Source organism: Drosophila eugracilis, unplaced genomic scaffold (assembly GCF_018153835.1).
Source record: "Drosophila eugracilis isolate 14026-0451.02 unplaced genomic scaffold, ASM1815383v1 contig_649, whole genome shotgun sequence".
In the NCBI taxonomy this organism is placed as follows: domain Eukaryota; kingdom Metazoa; phylum Arthropoda; class Insecta; order Diptera; family Drosophilidae; genus Drosophila; species Drosophila eugracilis.
Window position 1 is genome coordinate 2,046,396 of NW_024573535.1, and position 16,618 is coordinate 2,063,013.

The following is a 16,618-nucleotide window of genomic DNA, read 5'->3' on the forward strand; positions in this document are numbered from 1 at the left end:
ATGGGATATTGTAGGATCGGTTCGTCCAAACGTTGAGTTTGTTTTAAAGTTTGTTAAAGGGCACATTTTCAGCCTTCCCTAATTATGCTAAACTAGACATTAGGTAATATTAGTATAGGTTTGTTAAAATATGTGTTAACTTCTCCAAGTGCAGCAGCGGAGTTCAAGAGCATCAATACCATCATTGCGGGCTGCATGTGCGAGTAAGTGAGTGGCAAGCCCAATGGCCACCGCAAATGTGCGTTCAACTCTGGCCAGCCAGAAATGGATGCTGAAGGATGTGGGTGCAGTGTAAAACCAAAAGAGTCGTCAATATTAGACAAGAAGATTCCCTGTAAATGAGAAATACATTAACATACATTATCGCCAGTGTTAATTGCTAGTTCTTAGATTAAATTTTACCACCAATCAGTCAATGGAGAAGCTTATAAAAACATCACTTTCCCAATGTGTTTGTATTAAACATCAGCTCTTCAATGTTTTCCTAAGCTTGGTAACAAAATGACTCCCAAAATGTATCGATTAAAAGCAAATAAACTATCGTTCGTTTTTTTCCGTTGTTCAACATAAGTTCCGACTCAATATACCTTTCCAAATAGGGGGGAATGAAAAAAGTTTGCATTTCCACTGACATTTTTGACCTCTGTCAAAAGGACTAGGGGGCGTGGGTAGGAGGCGTGGCAGGTGGGTGAGTGCCATACAGGGTCACCTAATTGGTTGCCTGCCACACGGAGCGAGTGAACGAGAGAGCCAGCATGGCAATCAACGAATGACTAGCGGCTTAACCCGTGTGTATACGAATGTGTCGGCATCATCGGTTCGTCTCACGTTTGCGGTGTTTGTTTGTTTGTTTGTCCCCTTAAAACATCCCCTGCCCCACCCAACGGGGCACGCCCCTGGCATGCATCTGTATTTTGACAGTTGCCAAAACTCGAGGGAGGGAAAAAGCGACTGTCATTCGACTGTAACTAAACATTTTTGTTCTGCCTTGTCTCGGCTTGCTAAGCGCCTTTCAAACAAGATCCCCTCCTACTCCCCCGGAACAATATTTATCCTCCCTCTGTACAACCTCCCCCAGCCCCCTAATCATTCCCTGCCAATTGCACCGGAGTTCAATTAGAATTTGTCAGTGGCTGCTGTCCTGCCTCCCAAATCTGTCCCAAAACAAACAAACAAAAAAATATCGACAACAAACCAAAATTCTAGGATATCAAAAAAAGAAGAGGAAGACACAACCAAATCGAAAATCAAATATAAAATAAATACCAACAGGACAGAAAATGTTCCCTAAAGGGGAGCTAAATGGTCGCTGAAGGTTAAGCAACTAATTTAATGCTCTTTTCATACTTACATAGAATTTTGATCAACTTCCCAAAGCTACATGAAGTAAATCTATAAGTTTAAAGGTAAGTAAAAATGAATAAGGATTTTTTTTTGGTAAATATCTAAAAAATAATCACCTTTCCGCCTTCTTAAAACTAGCAACCCTTCGACTTAGCTAATATACCTCGACGATCTTAATTCCATTTGGTAAAGGCATTAAAAACCATATCGAAAAATAGTTGTACGAATGGGGAAAAGCCTTTTTCCAGACCGAACGGCATAAAAATCCTGGCAAACCCCAAAAAGGTGCAGCCGGTTCATTTGGTTGGGGGCTTTGCCAGTGATTTTGCTTTGGGCCATCGTTTGGCCATTGAGCTTTTGCGGTGGTTTTACCATCGCAACAGAAAAATATGAAATGCATTGGGCTAATACCCCCCCTAGCTCCCCTAGCACCATCTCTTTCCATCGATATCTGTCTGTCTTTTTCTATCTGGCCTCTTTGCACCTTAACCGCAGTTTACTGTGGCTCCATGCTCCATCTAGTCATCGATGGTCATTCATCTAACTGCTGTCTCTCGCTCCGTAGACCCTCTGAAAGTCCATCCCTCCAGGGGCGCTGCTTCCCTCCCCTTATCCTGCAAATGCCTGGTCATAAGGACCATTCTAATCCACTTTGTTGAAAATACACCGGTGCATATTGAAGAGTCTGAAAGCATTCCCAGAGTTCAGAGGTGTCGCTGATAAAATGTTCTAAATAAATAACGTTTTTCGAATGAGACTGCAATGCTGTGATTTCAACGTGAATAATGGTTAGGATGTCCCTAAGATTTTAAGAATTATGTGACTGGAGAATAGCAAAAGTTGAATGATTTCCAAGGAGCTCACCAAAATACGGCACTTTTTAAGGATTTTTGGTTATTTTTTGTATTTAAAGTAAGCCAAGTTAGGGTGAATTTCCCTAACAAACTATACGATAATCCTTTTAAATATTATATATAAATTAATAATCTGGGATATAATGTCTAGAATTTCAAATGATTTTATGATATATTATTTTATTTAGAAATTTCTAAGCTAAAATATTTAATATAATAACAAAAATTCAAATTAAATGCATTTATAATGGATTTAAAGGAAAAATCACACAAAAATATTATCGTTGATCCTTGGTCAATCCCCTTTAACGCCGCCCTTGCTAAACAGGAAAAGGACTCAGGGGCTGAGCTGCGTTTTGTGGAGCGTTTCAAGTTTAGCGCGATGGCGACATGGTCAGGATGCGAGGGGTCTCCGCTGATGGCTTAAAGGGTCTCGTCCTGTGCATATCGATTTGATGTGATTTTCATTAAAAACTCAGCACAGGTAGCAACAAAACAAGGTGCAAAAAGAGGGGGGTGGGGTGCAGAGGTACGGACCAAAGGAACGACTGAAAGCCACGCAGTGCACAAAACCACGTGAGTGGTTCAGGTTTTAGGGGGCTTCGAACTTATTTTTTTATTCCCAGGTATTGAAAAGAAAATCGTTATAAAATCAGCTTTGCGATGCCATGAAAAAAGAAAGCGTAGCCCATTCCAAAAAACAAACCGAAAACCAACAACAAACAAGGAAGTGGAAGTATCCCGAAAGTGTTTCGAATACCAAATACCTCATAGGAACATAAATAGATTTAAGAGTTATTCCACTTTAAGATATGATTTCCCTGCTACTTTTAATATATATTTGAAGCTTTAACTTGATAGTATTATATTACGTTTTAAATAAAACACCTTTCTAAGCATACCCTTGCCAAACTACAGGGTATCAAAAATGACAAATAGAAAAACGATGAATGGGCCAAAAAGCGGAAGCAGCTGCACATTAGCCAAAGAGTTTGGGACCGGGATTTGGGTATCGAGGACTGCCATTGAGTTGGTGTCCTACGTGAGCAGTCAAAGTTCGACCCCCAAAGAAATTAAAAACAAACAAACAAATCGATTATTAGTACGCACTCCGAAAAGGGTTCAGGATATGCTTTTTGACGATGGATTTATTCCCCTTTTCTTCTATTTCTTTTTTTCGGTTTTCTGAGCCGTCCGAAACTCGGACACGGATTGCGTATTGGCCAAAAAGTGTCGCTGCATCAGCTTGAGCCGCTCTTCATTGTTTGTTGCTGGGCGTGCGTCCGGGCGGTGGGAGGCGTGGCTGAGCAGAGCAGGGAAATCTGTTTTCCGTTCGATATTTTCACGCATGATTTATGACCCCGTTAACAAGTAAAAGTCTCAACGTGCAGCAGCATCCGACCAGGCCGGTCTACAACTTGAAAAATGAATTTCTCGTTTTTAACCGCCCACACCCGCCGTCACGCGGCCCGATTTGCCCGCTTTCCAGCTTTCCCACGGAAAATGAAGTGGCACCGAGGCACGTAGAATTCGGGCGGAAGGGACTGGAAAACAGGGACAGGCCGCATAAAGTTGCCGAAATGAAGCTTAATTTAAAGACAAACATTTGTGCATAACAGCGACAAGAACAAGGGTTTTCCCGACGAAAATGGCCCCCTGTTTTTCCGCAAGGCAGAAGGCAGAAGGAGTACATTAGCTGGACACACACAAAAACACACACACCCCATCAGCTGAACCTCGCTGGCGAAACATCTTTAAGGACACCATTATTTTCAGGTCGCGCAATTTAGATGGGTCACCAAATTTCCTTTACAAGAGACTACAGGAAAACCAAATAGTTAATACTTTATGCAGGTTAGAGAATGCCATTCCATTTGGAGGGAAAATCTAAATGTATTTGTTAATATAAATAACCTTAAACGAAGTTAACTTTTAGAGTTTGTGTCTTAGATCACAAAAATTCAAGTTTAGAACTCTTAACTTTATTAATTTAGAACCCAAATTAAGGGTATTTTCTAAGACACCTGTTACGGTCTTATCCACTTTGAAAATAATAATTTTATTAGCGCCATTTACACTTCAACAATCTGCTTGCCTGATTCCAACTTTCTATATCTTATAGTTCCTGAGATTCCAACTAGATCATGGGCTGGATCTAACCGGAAAACTCGTTAGCCATTTTGGAGAGTTAGAAACGTCTGCCTCTTGTCTCCGTGTTAAGCTTTATGCGAATTATACGTTTCATTTTACAAATTGTTTAAAAGTATTTTTTGTGTCAAACAAAGTGACCTTTGAAAACAACTTTAAACGAAACTCAACCTTATGACACACCGATCCTATGAGCTCCCATAACTATTCTGACTTTCATAGAAGTAACATCAAAATAAAATTTTCACTTTTTGAGTCTTTAAAATTATATTTAACAAACATTTTACCGAAATGGGGTGAGTGAGAAAGTGAATTGCGAAAACGGAATAAGACCTTTCGCGAACACTGCAAAGACTCCTTTCTATTCCATCAATGCAATCTAAAGTGATATCCAACAACAGGCTTATCCTGACCTTCATTTTCCATTTACAGAAGAGCCAAAGTAGAGACCAAGAAAGTGTATAAGGGAAGTAAGAAGCGTGGTATATACAAAGACGAGTTCCAATCCTTGAAGTTCCATGAAGCAAGGAAGGGGGTCAACGACTCCCCGGACTATGCTGGAAGAGCTGGAAGGAAAATGGCCACGCCTGGACATGTGGGTCGGCCTGTCTCAGTAATATGTTAGCTCACGTCCGAAGCCCGAGCAGAAAGAACAAGTTTTATCAAAAAGAAAACAAAGAAAATCAAAATTTCGTATTTATCGACTGGTAACAATACCTCAGTTTGCAGCATTCAGGACAGATCATTCCGTTTCGTCGTCTGTTCATCACTCTACGGGATCGGGATGGTCTTCAGGTTTTCCTCTCACGGATCAAAAAAGTAGAATGGGTCTTTTTGTAAATGTGAATCTGTGACGATTGGAATAAAAGACAAATAAACATAATAATAATGGTTTCGCTCTGGACGCCCTAGGCTATCAACTCTTCAACTCGTTCTCCAGGGATATCGACTTAATGGTGGTGTACTTCAGATAGCGTGATCCTTCACCAGCTCGAAATGATGGTGTCCATATCTGCAACCGTATCCCAAGTGGGAAGAGTGATGGGCAGAAAGCTGCTGGGCGGGATCAGCGGGGTTTCAAGAAGGAGCAGGAAATTTCCGTATTCTCCGTGAACAATAACCTTGGCTTCCTGGACAAGGACTCCGAACCGATCATTGGAACCCGCTCGTTAGCGTCTTCATTGGTAAAATGTACGATGAAGTTCCTGGGCGGGATCGAGCCTCCAAGGTTGTTGGAGTCGCAACAAAATCGCGACGCTAAAAGGTTGTCATTTTCACAAATGGGCATTGCCCATGCGATCGATTCTATGTATTATCTCATCACCCTATGATATTTATAATATAGTTTTCCTTTACAAAACCCCTATTTTGGCTTTTTAAAAACTGCTAACCAATCATATATTTTCAATGAATTTGTAAATTGATAAAGGTCTTCTTTTTATGGTGTGTGAATCTGTTTATACTAAACTTTATATATTACGGTTTTTCATTAGAGAGGCCAAAGCTAAACGAAATCAAAGATGGAAACACATTAACAATAGCTTATATGCCGATGAATCGATACAAAACAACAGGCAGACGTTGTTCCACCTCTAATCTGTTTAGCTTTGGTAACTCTGATCTAGTTCTTGGTTTTCCATCGTATAAAAACGTTTTATACAATATTTTTTAAACTGTGATTGTACAATCGTAAGGGCATATATCCGTATTAACTAAGAGGTAATTAGTGCATCATAAGCTCGTTCGATTTAATTAATGTACTAGTATTATAAATAGTAAATGTATTAAGTTCAGCGTTTCCAAGCATTAGAGTCCAGTCTTATATTATGAGCAGTGGAGGCCGCGTAGTGAACGAAAATGCACCGGCTTCCTGCAGGTGGGACAACCAAAGCGACATTCCAAGTGCTGGAGGATGCACTTGCTCCCGAAAACATGGCCGCATTTCAAAGACATCGGATAATGGCCGCTATAGAGATGCCACCCCAAGAGGCAAATCGAACAAGTGTTCTCCCTGAGGATTTGATCCAATTCGGTCTTCTTTTGGGTCAAATCTTCAATCTCCAATTTGAGGATTGCGTTCGATTCCATCAATGCATTCTTTGTTTTTTCCGCCTGCTCAATTCTCTCGCGCAGTCCATCATTAATCATCGTAATGCTATTCATGTACATCTGTCGGTCCCGGTCATTGTCCCTCTTGTCCTTCCAGAATCCATGCTTAGCGGGTTTCTTGCTTCCCGAGGGCCCTGGCGATGGGGTTTTTTCCATCCTGGCGGCTGCCTGCCGAGGTTTCCCGCCCAAATCATCGCGATTTTTCTTCATTATAAAACTGAGCGCAGCCTCCAAATTCGAGGGCTTGTTATCTTTAGATTTGGGCTTCATATTTTGTAGATTCTTCGATTACCTATCTAAAGTACGGATATTATCTGTATTTGATTTCACAAAGCACAAAAAACTAACCAGAGCAAGGTCCTCACTTCAGCAGGTATAAAAAATTATGAGCAGCTTAGGGTGACATATGTCAGAATGGCGTTTAAAGTAAACAAGGGCTATCGATGTTTTTCATAAATGAATGAGACCGTTTCTTGGAACTCGTCTTTTTAAAGGAATGTTCGATTGATGACAATCGTACTATATTTTCCACCTATGGTTCTTTAGGATCTATCCCAATATGAGTTTTTAAATCTCGTCTTATAATGACCTGCAGGTCAACTTACTACGATTAATCTCTGCTATTAACAGTCTACCTAGTGACGATGCGCTTCATAAGCTTTTTAAAATATATCATCTTTCGACCATTATAACATACAAATGTGAAGGTCTTTATCAGATGTTTTAAAGATTAAATAAACTTTTAATTTATATTTGTAGCTTTGGGCAATTAATAAGTGATAATTAGGAATATATGTTTTATAGAGGAACTTTGATATCTAATTTTAACGCTGTTTTATTTCTAAGCACATAAGTATGAACTCACATTAACGAAAAACGCGGAATTATTGGGAACTGTAAGTCTTATAGAAAGAGTTAGAGTTATAGACTAGGCAGCTTGGATTTACCAAGCATATTCTAAAATAGCCAACGCAACCCAAGGTGGTTTTATCATTCGGCCACGCCCAGTTAATGGTACTACCTTAAGATGCGCAAGATTATGCGATTATACGAGATTAATTACAATTATTTTTGCAAAATACGGAATAAATTTTAGAAATTATATGTTTTTTTTATATGTTATTTTTAATTATTTATTAATTAAGACAGAATAGTGTTTCGTTGTATAAAAAGGATCACAAAACCTAGACTCTAGTCATATTAACGAGGTCAAAAGAAAGAAAGATTAGAAAAAGAAGGAAAAAGTGTTTTGGAGGTTTTGAAGGAACTGAAAAGGTTTGTAATTTTCTTTTTCTTTGCAAGTCCTTGAATCTTAGATTTCCATCTTCCATCTCATAAACATTCTTTTTTTTATGAAAACACAAAACAGTGGAAATGGAAATCTATCAAACGGGCTTTTTCCTCTCACTGTGGCCTTGCGTGCGTGAAAAGCGAGCAAAGGGAAACTGGCATGCTGGACGCATCAGTCCGACTGGCAAAAAGAAAAACAAAAAACAAAGGAAACCAAAAAAGACAAAGACCGGTCGAGAAAGCAGTCCTTTTGCCGTTTGTGTTTGCCTTGGCCATAGCCAAAAATGTTTGCCTGATGTCCCAAACTGCGGATCCAAAAGCGGGGAGCGAGAATTATGGGGGGAAGTACCCAACTGAAAAAGGGAAAAGTCGCCCGTTGCTTTATGAATTTTACATATGTTTCTCAGCCTGAAACTGAAACCAAAAAGACAGAGGCATAACCAAAATGAAATAAACATTAGAAGGAAAAAAAACCAACGCGAAAAGTGGGGAAAAGGAAAGAGGAAAGAGCCAGTCGGAAATCCATACAAATCAGAAAAGTAAAAGGAATAACAACAACAGCCATAACGAAACTTAGCAGGTGTGCCCCAAAACGTAATGGTTCAGAAGCACTGAGAAAAATTAAAATACCATATGCAACTTAATTTTGTTCATTTATTATAAAACCTGTTAAGGTAAAAATTGATTTAAAAACACAAAAATTAGTAATATTTTAGGTAAATCAAAAAACAAAAAGGATACGATATGAAGAAGATTGAAATAAAATATTGTAATAATTATTTATCGATCAGATATCCAGCTGATAACATGATAATACCTACTTATATACCGATATAATACTACAAAACACAAAAATACATTTTTAAGAAAACAAAATATTGGAAGTAAGAATATCTTTTCAAAGCATAGAGCTTCATTTTCTTTTTAAAATAAATGAAAACCAATTTGACATGAAAAAATTTAAGCAAATTTATTTCTTTCAGTGTACCGAAGGAGAGCCAGTTGCTGGTGGTAGGGAGGTGAAAGGCCGGGATAAGCGACTCCCCGACATTGTCATCAATCATCGCAACTCGCGCCCACGCAGGAAAACGGAGTCGCGGGCGGTGGGAAAAGTGAAAGGGGGTGGCTTGGGGAAATGGGGAAATGGCAAAAGGAAAACGAACTGGGCTGCTGTTTGGACTCTTTTGGCCATTCACGAATCATGCCTTCATGCTTTTCAAGCCTCAACTGTTTCAATAGGTCAATGGGTAGCGCCACGGGGTATGCCCAGAATCTTAAATTCTCTTCTTCGGCTCTCTCTCTCTTTTTGGGTTAACATATATTGAATCGTATTTAAACTCGTTGTTTATCTGTTCAAAAACACCTTCTATTGTTTTCCACAAATTCTTACATCAAGTTTATGGAATTTTGTATTTGTTTTTGATTTATATATTACTGTAAATACCACTCAAAGTTATCCTTTGGCTTGGTTAAGTAGTTAAGCCTTTTCATCTCAGGTAACTTCAGAGCTGCCTTCGATACTGGGTAGTCCACTGATCGGGTGTCCTAGTTAGGAGGCCCCTCATCTTACCCCTATAGCTTCTCGATTCTTTGTAACAGTTGCTGAAAATGATAGCAAAAGCGGCAATCCAATTGCCGAGGGACTCACGAGCGTTCCTTAACTCCTTCTCCTGTTTTCCGTCGGAGTTGTCAATCGTTTTTAGCAAAAGTCTGGCTATTTTTTAAGATGAAAGTTTAAAGTACAAGTTAAAGTTTTTTATTAAAGCAAATCTGTTTCATCAAAACAAATATTCTCAAAAGAAAACAAATATTTGTAAGAGTGCATATTTTTCATATATTTTTGTAGTCCATGTTTAGTCCTAAAATTGGATTGGGAAAATTTTAAAGATTTTTCATTGATTTTGTATACTAATCCATAATCTTCAGGTTCAGATCATGAATAATTTAACACATAAAACATATTTTAATTTAATATTCAGTAGGGAAAAAAAGTGATACCAGGAATTAGGTTCACTTATATAAACCTAATCTTACCCTTTTCAAATTTTTGGCTATTTTTCGAACTAACAAGTGGCAACTCTGCTGTTCAGGTGCTCGGCACGCGTGTATTTGATGGGCCTTTGGGAATCCATGGGCGGGGGCATTGGTGGGAGCGGGGGGCGTGGCTGGCGCCTGTTTGTTTGCGCTTAATTCGCACCGCTTCGCGTCAGGGGCACTCAACCATGTTCAGCAACCGGTACGCGTACCTGTGGCAGGCCGTTAACTAAGCACAGGGCAAATGTTTGCCAGCTGGGAAGACGTTTAACTACACTGAGAGAAATTTTTGTATGCAAAAGTATTAAAGAAAATTAAGTAATTAAAATTCATTGTTTAGATATGTTAAGCATCCAAATTTGATGATGAAAAAACTTAAAAACTAGACAAGAAGTAACCTAAAGATACCCCCATTGAGTCTTTAAAATTGTATAAAAATTGGAAAAATAGGGAAATCTTGCATATCAAAAAACGATTACAAATAATCATTCGATTCCTCTCAGTGCCTGCTTATTAAAACCAGTCAGTGAACCCAGTGTCGTTGTAAAGGCCACAGGGGGCATGTCATACTTTTCGCTTTCCCTTTCGCCCTGCGATTAGGTTAAAGGGAGGGAAGGGGGCTAGGCAAACCAACCCCATCAATATTTATAATGTTAGTTTTAAATTAGCGCAAAATAAACGACTGGCAAATATTGAAACAATCTCAGGCCCCATTCATCCCCGGACTCCTGGCTCATTGTGCTAAATATGATTTAATCTTTGGCGAGGTGTTCTCTCTCCTCCCCACCTGTATTAACCCCACGCAGCCCCCTTAATCCACAAGGGGCCCCTCTGCTCACAAAAGCCGCCGCAAATCCCTCAATCAAAAACACAAAGCGCGAATGGGTGAAAGCTGCGAAAAAAGGTGAATAAATGGTGCCGAAGTTAACTAACGTTAACAGCCGAGCAATTAATTCAAATTTAATATTGATGAGCGGGGGGAGTGGCAATCTGGCTGTTTGATAAAGGGAAAATGCCAGCGAATGAAAGCGATTTGCGAACTGGTTAGGCCCAGTAATAAGCACTCGCTGACTTCTTCATAGTTCATGAGATCTTTCAATTAGAAGTCTAATATTCAGTTTTTCACTTTCAAACCTAAAATTTGGAGCAGCTTTTCAGGATACTAAAAAAAAAAAAAAGATCAGTTTTTGCAGTAACTATTCAGCATAGTTTATAGTTTTATAGTTTTTCAAAGTGTCCATGGCAAATAGCGGCTATTAACAAATATATAGAAATTATAAGTTGACATAAATCTTTTAGCCAAAGGGGGACTCTCACTCCAGCCAGACCCACTTTTATTCTCGCTCATTAGGGGTCTCATCGGGAGATTTTTCCGGACTTCCTCACTTTCAAAGTGGCGTTACCCAGTCCGGCAATCAACGACTTTGACTTGTAAATTTTCCTTCCAGATCTTTCAGCACTGTCCGGAAGGAACTTCCTTGCTCCATGGAACTTCAAAGATGAAAACGAGTCCAAGAATATGTCACGCTTCTTCCTTCCCGTATACACTTTCTTGGTCTCCACTTTGGCCCGTCTGCAAATGAAGATTCATTTAGAAGATCCGAAAATAGTCAGGGTTAAGCCCGAGGTTATATACGAGGTGTGTTCAAAAAGTAAGGTGACTTTTCAAATTTCGCGGGCAACATATTTTCGATTATCGATTTTTTTGTTTTGTTATATTGGTACACTCTTCCCTAACATCTGTACCAAGTTTCAATGGAACATCCTCTTTTGTTTGGTTGTGAGAGGCGTAAAGTTACAAGTTATTTTGCGAGCTCGGCGATTTTTTGCTATCGAAAAATATGGATCAAAGGATTTGCATCAAATTTTGTGTAAAAAATAAAATTAAGTGCTCTGAAACACTTGAAATGTTGACAGTGGCATACGGTGAAACTGTTCTGAGTAAAAAAAATGTGTACAAGTGGTACAAACTCTTCCAAGATGGCCGGGAAGATGCCAATGACCAGCCTCGCTCTGGACGCCCAAGCACGTCAACAACTGATGAAAACGTTCAAGCAGTGACGAAAATTGTTTTGGAAAATCGTCGAATCACTATCAGAGAAGTTGCTGAAGATGTCGGTATATCGCTTGGCTCGTGCCATGAAATTTTTTCAAACGTTTTGGGTATGAGTCGTGTGTCAGCGAAGTTTGTTCCGAAATTGCTGAATTTTGACCAAAAGAACCGTCGCATGAGCATCGCTCAAGAGCTGTTGAATGACGTCAACGACGACCCAGATTTACTCAAAAGGGTCATAACTGGTGACGAATCATGGGTATATGGTTATGATATCGAAACCAAAGCCCAATCGTCCCAATGGAAGAGCCCAGGCGAGCCAAGACCGAAAAAAGCACGCCAAGTTCGATCAAATGTCAAAGTTTTGATCACTGTTTTCTTCGATTACCATGGCGTGGTGCATCAGGAGTTCTTACCATATGGTCGTACGGTCAATAAACAGTATTATCTGGAAGTTATGCGCCGTTTGCGAGAAGCAATACGAAAGAAACGTCCAGAATTGTGGAAAATTAATTCATGGCTTTTGCATCACGATAATGCCCCTGCTCACTCATCTTTGCTTGTGAGAGATTTTTTGGCCAAAAACAACACCACAATAATGCCTCAGCCACCATATTCACCGGATTTGGCCCCATGTGACTTTTTCTTGTTCCCAAAACTGAAGAGACCTATGAAAGGACGGAGATTTGCAACGATTGAAGAGATAAAGACTGCATCGCTGCAAGAGCTCAAGGCTATACCGAAAAGTGCTTATGGGAAGTGCTTTGAGGATTGGAAAAACCGTTGGCATAAGTGTATTGTATCTGAGGGGGATTACTTTGAAGGGGACAACATAAATATTGATAAATAAATTAATAGTTTTTCTTGAAAATACAAAGTCACCTTACTTTTTGAACACACCTCGTATTAAGCCAAACCGAGACTGTGTAGTGTTCGCGGAAGACCGTTTGCCGTTTTGTTTCGCAATTCACTTTCTCACTCACCCCATTTCCGGTAAAATGTTTATTAAATGTACTTTTAAAGACCAAAAATGAAAATTTTATTTTGATGTTGCTTCTGTGAGTGCTAGAATAGTTATGGGAAATTGTAGGATCGGATCGTCATAACGCTGAGTTCGGTTTGAAGTTGTTTTTAAAGGCCACTTTGTTCTATATAAAAAACACTTTTAGACAAAATTGTAATACGAAGCATAAAAGCAGGCCATGACAAGCTCAACAGGAAGAAAAAAAAAGAAAACTTACCTTACCTTTCCGATTAAATCTAGCCCAGCTGAGGTCTGCGGCAGTGACATTATCGGTTACTAAAAACGATTTACAGTGGATCCAAGCTTATTTCGTGCAAGAAAAAATCGAATTTTTTATTTGATACTGCTACTAAACCAGCAGAGATATCAAAAAAATTTAAACGCAGTAATGTTAAGAATGTCGCATATTATCAAAATAATAACAAAAGTTTTTACTTATTTAAAAACAAAAGAATTTTTCATACAAAAACTAAAAAATAGGGCAACTCCGACGCACAAGCTTATTTCGTGCAAGCACTTTAACGGTTAATAACTCTAAACTAGGACTTTTAAATCAATTTTTTTTTCTTAATACTAGTAAAAATATATTAACAAAAGCATATTTATAAGTTTTCGAGGCTGGGCGCACCCAAAAATTACGGAATAACGAGGATTTTCAAACTATGGCGCCACGAATAATAGTCAATAGTTATTGAGCAAAGCGAATTAGTCCTTAAACATTTTAAGGATGGGAAACCCCAGGAAATGGTTGCCTCAAGCCCTAGTACAAACCCATACATAACCCAAACGCTTTTTTGCGAAAATCGGGTGGCAGATAAGGGCCGTGAAGCTCCGTACACAATTTTTAAGGACCACGAGGAGAGACGTATTGTCCGAAAAGTGAAGGAAGGTGTATAAAGCCAAGCCGACTCTGCAGTCGTTGAAGATGGCAAAAGACAGGAAGAAGATTATCAAGTCCCAGGCTCTTATGTGAAATTTTATGTGATTTAAAATTGATTTTGTAGTCGTCCAGCAATAATAAATTTACATTTTTTAATGATTAAGAATAACAAATGGTTATGATGTATTTATTACTGGTCAGGATCAGTAGCCGAGTCGATTGACATGTCCGTCTGCCCGTATGCACGCTGCGAGACATAAATTACGATTGGGAATGTGGCACAATTTATTAATTAATATAATATAATATGAAGAATTTTGAATAAAATGAATATAAAGTGGAGAAGGAATAGGAAGTATACCCATCCCATAAAGAAGGTTCGTGTATTCCTCATTACGCCCAACAACCGAGTTGATCTGTCCACTGATCAGGTGAGATATTCCCTTCAAATTCTTATATTAATAAACTTCATTCCAGCGTTTGTTTACTTCGTCATTGCCCCCAGCCTGACGTTTCAATCTTCTAGGAGTGGATATCGAATCGGGTCAGATCACTCAACTAGGTTGTAACGGAACTTTTCAAGTGGCCAAATCCCAAACTGATTAACAAGTCGGCCGTCATCTTCCTTTACGGCGACTAATCTTCCATTAGAGTCATAAACTTTCTAGCGAGCTCTAAAGCTTCTTCTTTCTCACTTGCTTCCATGCGAATCAGCCAATCCAGTGCCATGGAAAATTTCCTATGATCTTCTGGAGATGCGGCCATCAGTTCTTCGACAAACTTAATTTCCTTCTTAAGGAACTCGTACATCCTAATCCGTTCTTGACCCTTTTTGTAAGTGCGATCAACCTCATACATTTTCGAAAACATCTTTGAGAGCTCGCTCTTCCCTTGTCCTGAAGTTGGTGCTGGTTGTTCTTCAGCTATGTACAGTATGTCCTCCGCGCTCTCTTCCTCTTTGAATAACTCTGGAAGCACGAACTTTCCATTTCGCTTTCCTATTTTCTTTTGATTAAGGCCCTCTACGAGCGACTGGCATACAAACTTCGACGCCTTATACCTAACTCCAACTGCCATCTTACCCTGCGTTAACATACATTTATGAATTTTAGAAAAAAGAGCCACTTCGGAGTGAATCCTTACCTCGAAGTGGGCCACCAACTTGCTCAACAGGACTGGTCCTCCGATTTCAGACATGACCTTGCAAACATCGGCCACAGGGAAATGGAGAGTAAGGTAAGTGTCCGAAGAATCGTCAACACTTGTCTCCGGGACATCATTGGAAAAGCGAACACCTTGCGACCTGTGACAAAAGTCCACATTTAATCACTTGTAACTCCGATCCGTTTCTTAACCACGAATGCCTATATTGTTCTCACTTACTCCATTTTTAAATATAATTTTTGCTTCTTATTGAAATGAAAAGTTTAAATAAAATATTCCTGTATTCGTTCCAAATTTACTTGTTGTAGAAAGGGATGACTATACCTTTCAGTTTGACTTGAGTTTGTTTTCTAAGGTGACTTTATATTTAAATTTCTACCAAACAAATTTGTAAGTCAAAACTCGTAACTAATGCTAAGCTGGACACGAATATAAGCTGAGCCCATTCTTTACATTCACAAATTGCGAACAAGTTCTCGAACTCATCGGCCGTCTGTTCGCAATAGAAGATAACTGATAGACGTTGTACTTGATTATGGCGCTTGTTCTTAATTCACTTTTGCATTACCGCCCCTTTCTGCCACCCGATTTTCGCAAAAAAGCGTTTGGGTTATGTATGGGTTTGTACTAGGGCTTGAGGCAACCATTTCCTGGGGTTTCCCATCCTTAAAATGTTTAAGGACTAATTCGCTTTGCTCAATAACTATTGACTATTATTCGTGGCGCCATAGTTTGAAAATCCTCGTTAATCCGTAATTTTTGGGTGCCCCCAGCCTCGAAAACTTATAAATATGCTTTTGTTAATATATTTTTACTAGTATTAAGAAAAAAATGGATTTAAAAGTCCTAGCTTAGAGTTATTAACCGTTAAAGTGCTTGCACGAAATAAGCTTGTGCGCCGGAGTTGCCCTATTTTTTAGTTTTTGTATGAAAAATTCTTTTGTTTTTTAAATTAGTAAAAACTTTTGTTATTATTTTGATAATATGCGACATTCTTAACATTACTGCGTTTAAATTTGTTTGATATCTCTGCTGGTTTAGTAGCAGTATCAAATTAAAAATTTGATTTTTTCTTGCACGAAATAAGCTTGGATCCACTGTATATGGCTCAGCCAATAGGTAGACTACTAAAAATTATTACTTTAAAGTTAAAGTTAAGGATAGGACAGTAATGTGGGAATGGGTTAGAAGAACGAGCAGGACTCTAGACAACGAAGCAGAAACCATGTTACGATTGACCATCTGGCGAAGGAGATGATCAAGTCGCAGACAAAGAAGTCGACGACGCGATGGATGATGCTAAGGAGAAGAAAGCGGTGAGTAGAAATGGGAAACTATCGATGGTGACGGAATTCCATATTGTGGGCAACACGAAATTTTTCGAACATCATCGCCAATGAGCAAAAAAAAAGGTATTCCGTCACAAATAACTTTCCTTAAGCCTCGTACCATCGATAGTGAGAAGCAAACCATCGATATTGCCTCCGAAACCCAAATATTCGATACCTCAATAGTATCATCGATAGTTCCCCAACGAAAAGACGTCCTCAGTGAGGAGCTAATAAGACGCAGAGTTTGATTCAAAAGGTGACGCTTTGATTCAAAAGTAAGACGAGCCAATGAGAAACACATAAGACGCGACGACGTTTTAGTTAAAATAGTTTAACATAAACTTAAGTTAATCAATAAATATAATATAAACACCAGGTCTATGAATA

At 39.0% G+C, this 16,618-nt stretch overlaps 2 protein-coding genes across 2 annotated transcripts; both read right to left on the reverse strand.

Annotated features, from left to right (window-relative positions):
- Window positions 1-6,069: 6,069 nt before the first annotated feature.
- Window positions 6,070-6,875, reverse strand: LOC108109661 (E3 ubiquitin-protein ligase RNF4-like). Its single transcript, XM_017218240.1, has 2 exons — window positions 6,804-6,875; window positions 6,070-6,751 (listed from the first exon to the last, which is right to left on the reverse strand). Exon 2 carries the CDS (start codon window positions 6,723-6,725, stop codon window positions 6,171-6,173), a length of 555 nt encoding a protein of 184 aa, XP_017073729.1. The 5' UTR covers window positions 6,726-6,751; window positions 6,804-6,875; the 3' UTR covers window positions 6,070-6,170.
- A 7,122-nt stretch (window positions 6,876-13,997) lies between these two features.
- Window positions 13,998-15,222, reverse strand: LOC108109652. The gene is made up of 3 exons (XM_017218230.2): window positions 15,120-15,222; window positions 14,880-15,039; window positions 13,998-14,819 (listed from the first exon to the last, which is right to left on the reverse strand). The coding sequence occupies exons 1-3, from the start codon at window positions 15,122-15,124 to the stop codon at window positions 14,373-14,375; spliced, it is 612 nt and encodes a 203-aa protein (XP_017073719.2). The 5' UTR covers window positions 15,125-15,222; the 3' UTR covers window positions 13,998-14,372.
- Between the last annotated feature and the right edge of the window lie 1,396 nt (window positions 15,223-16,618).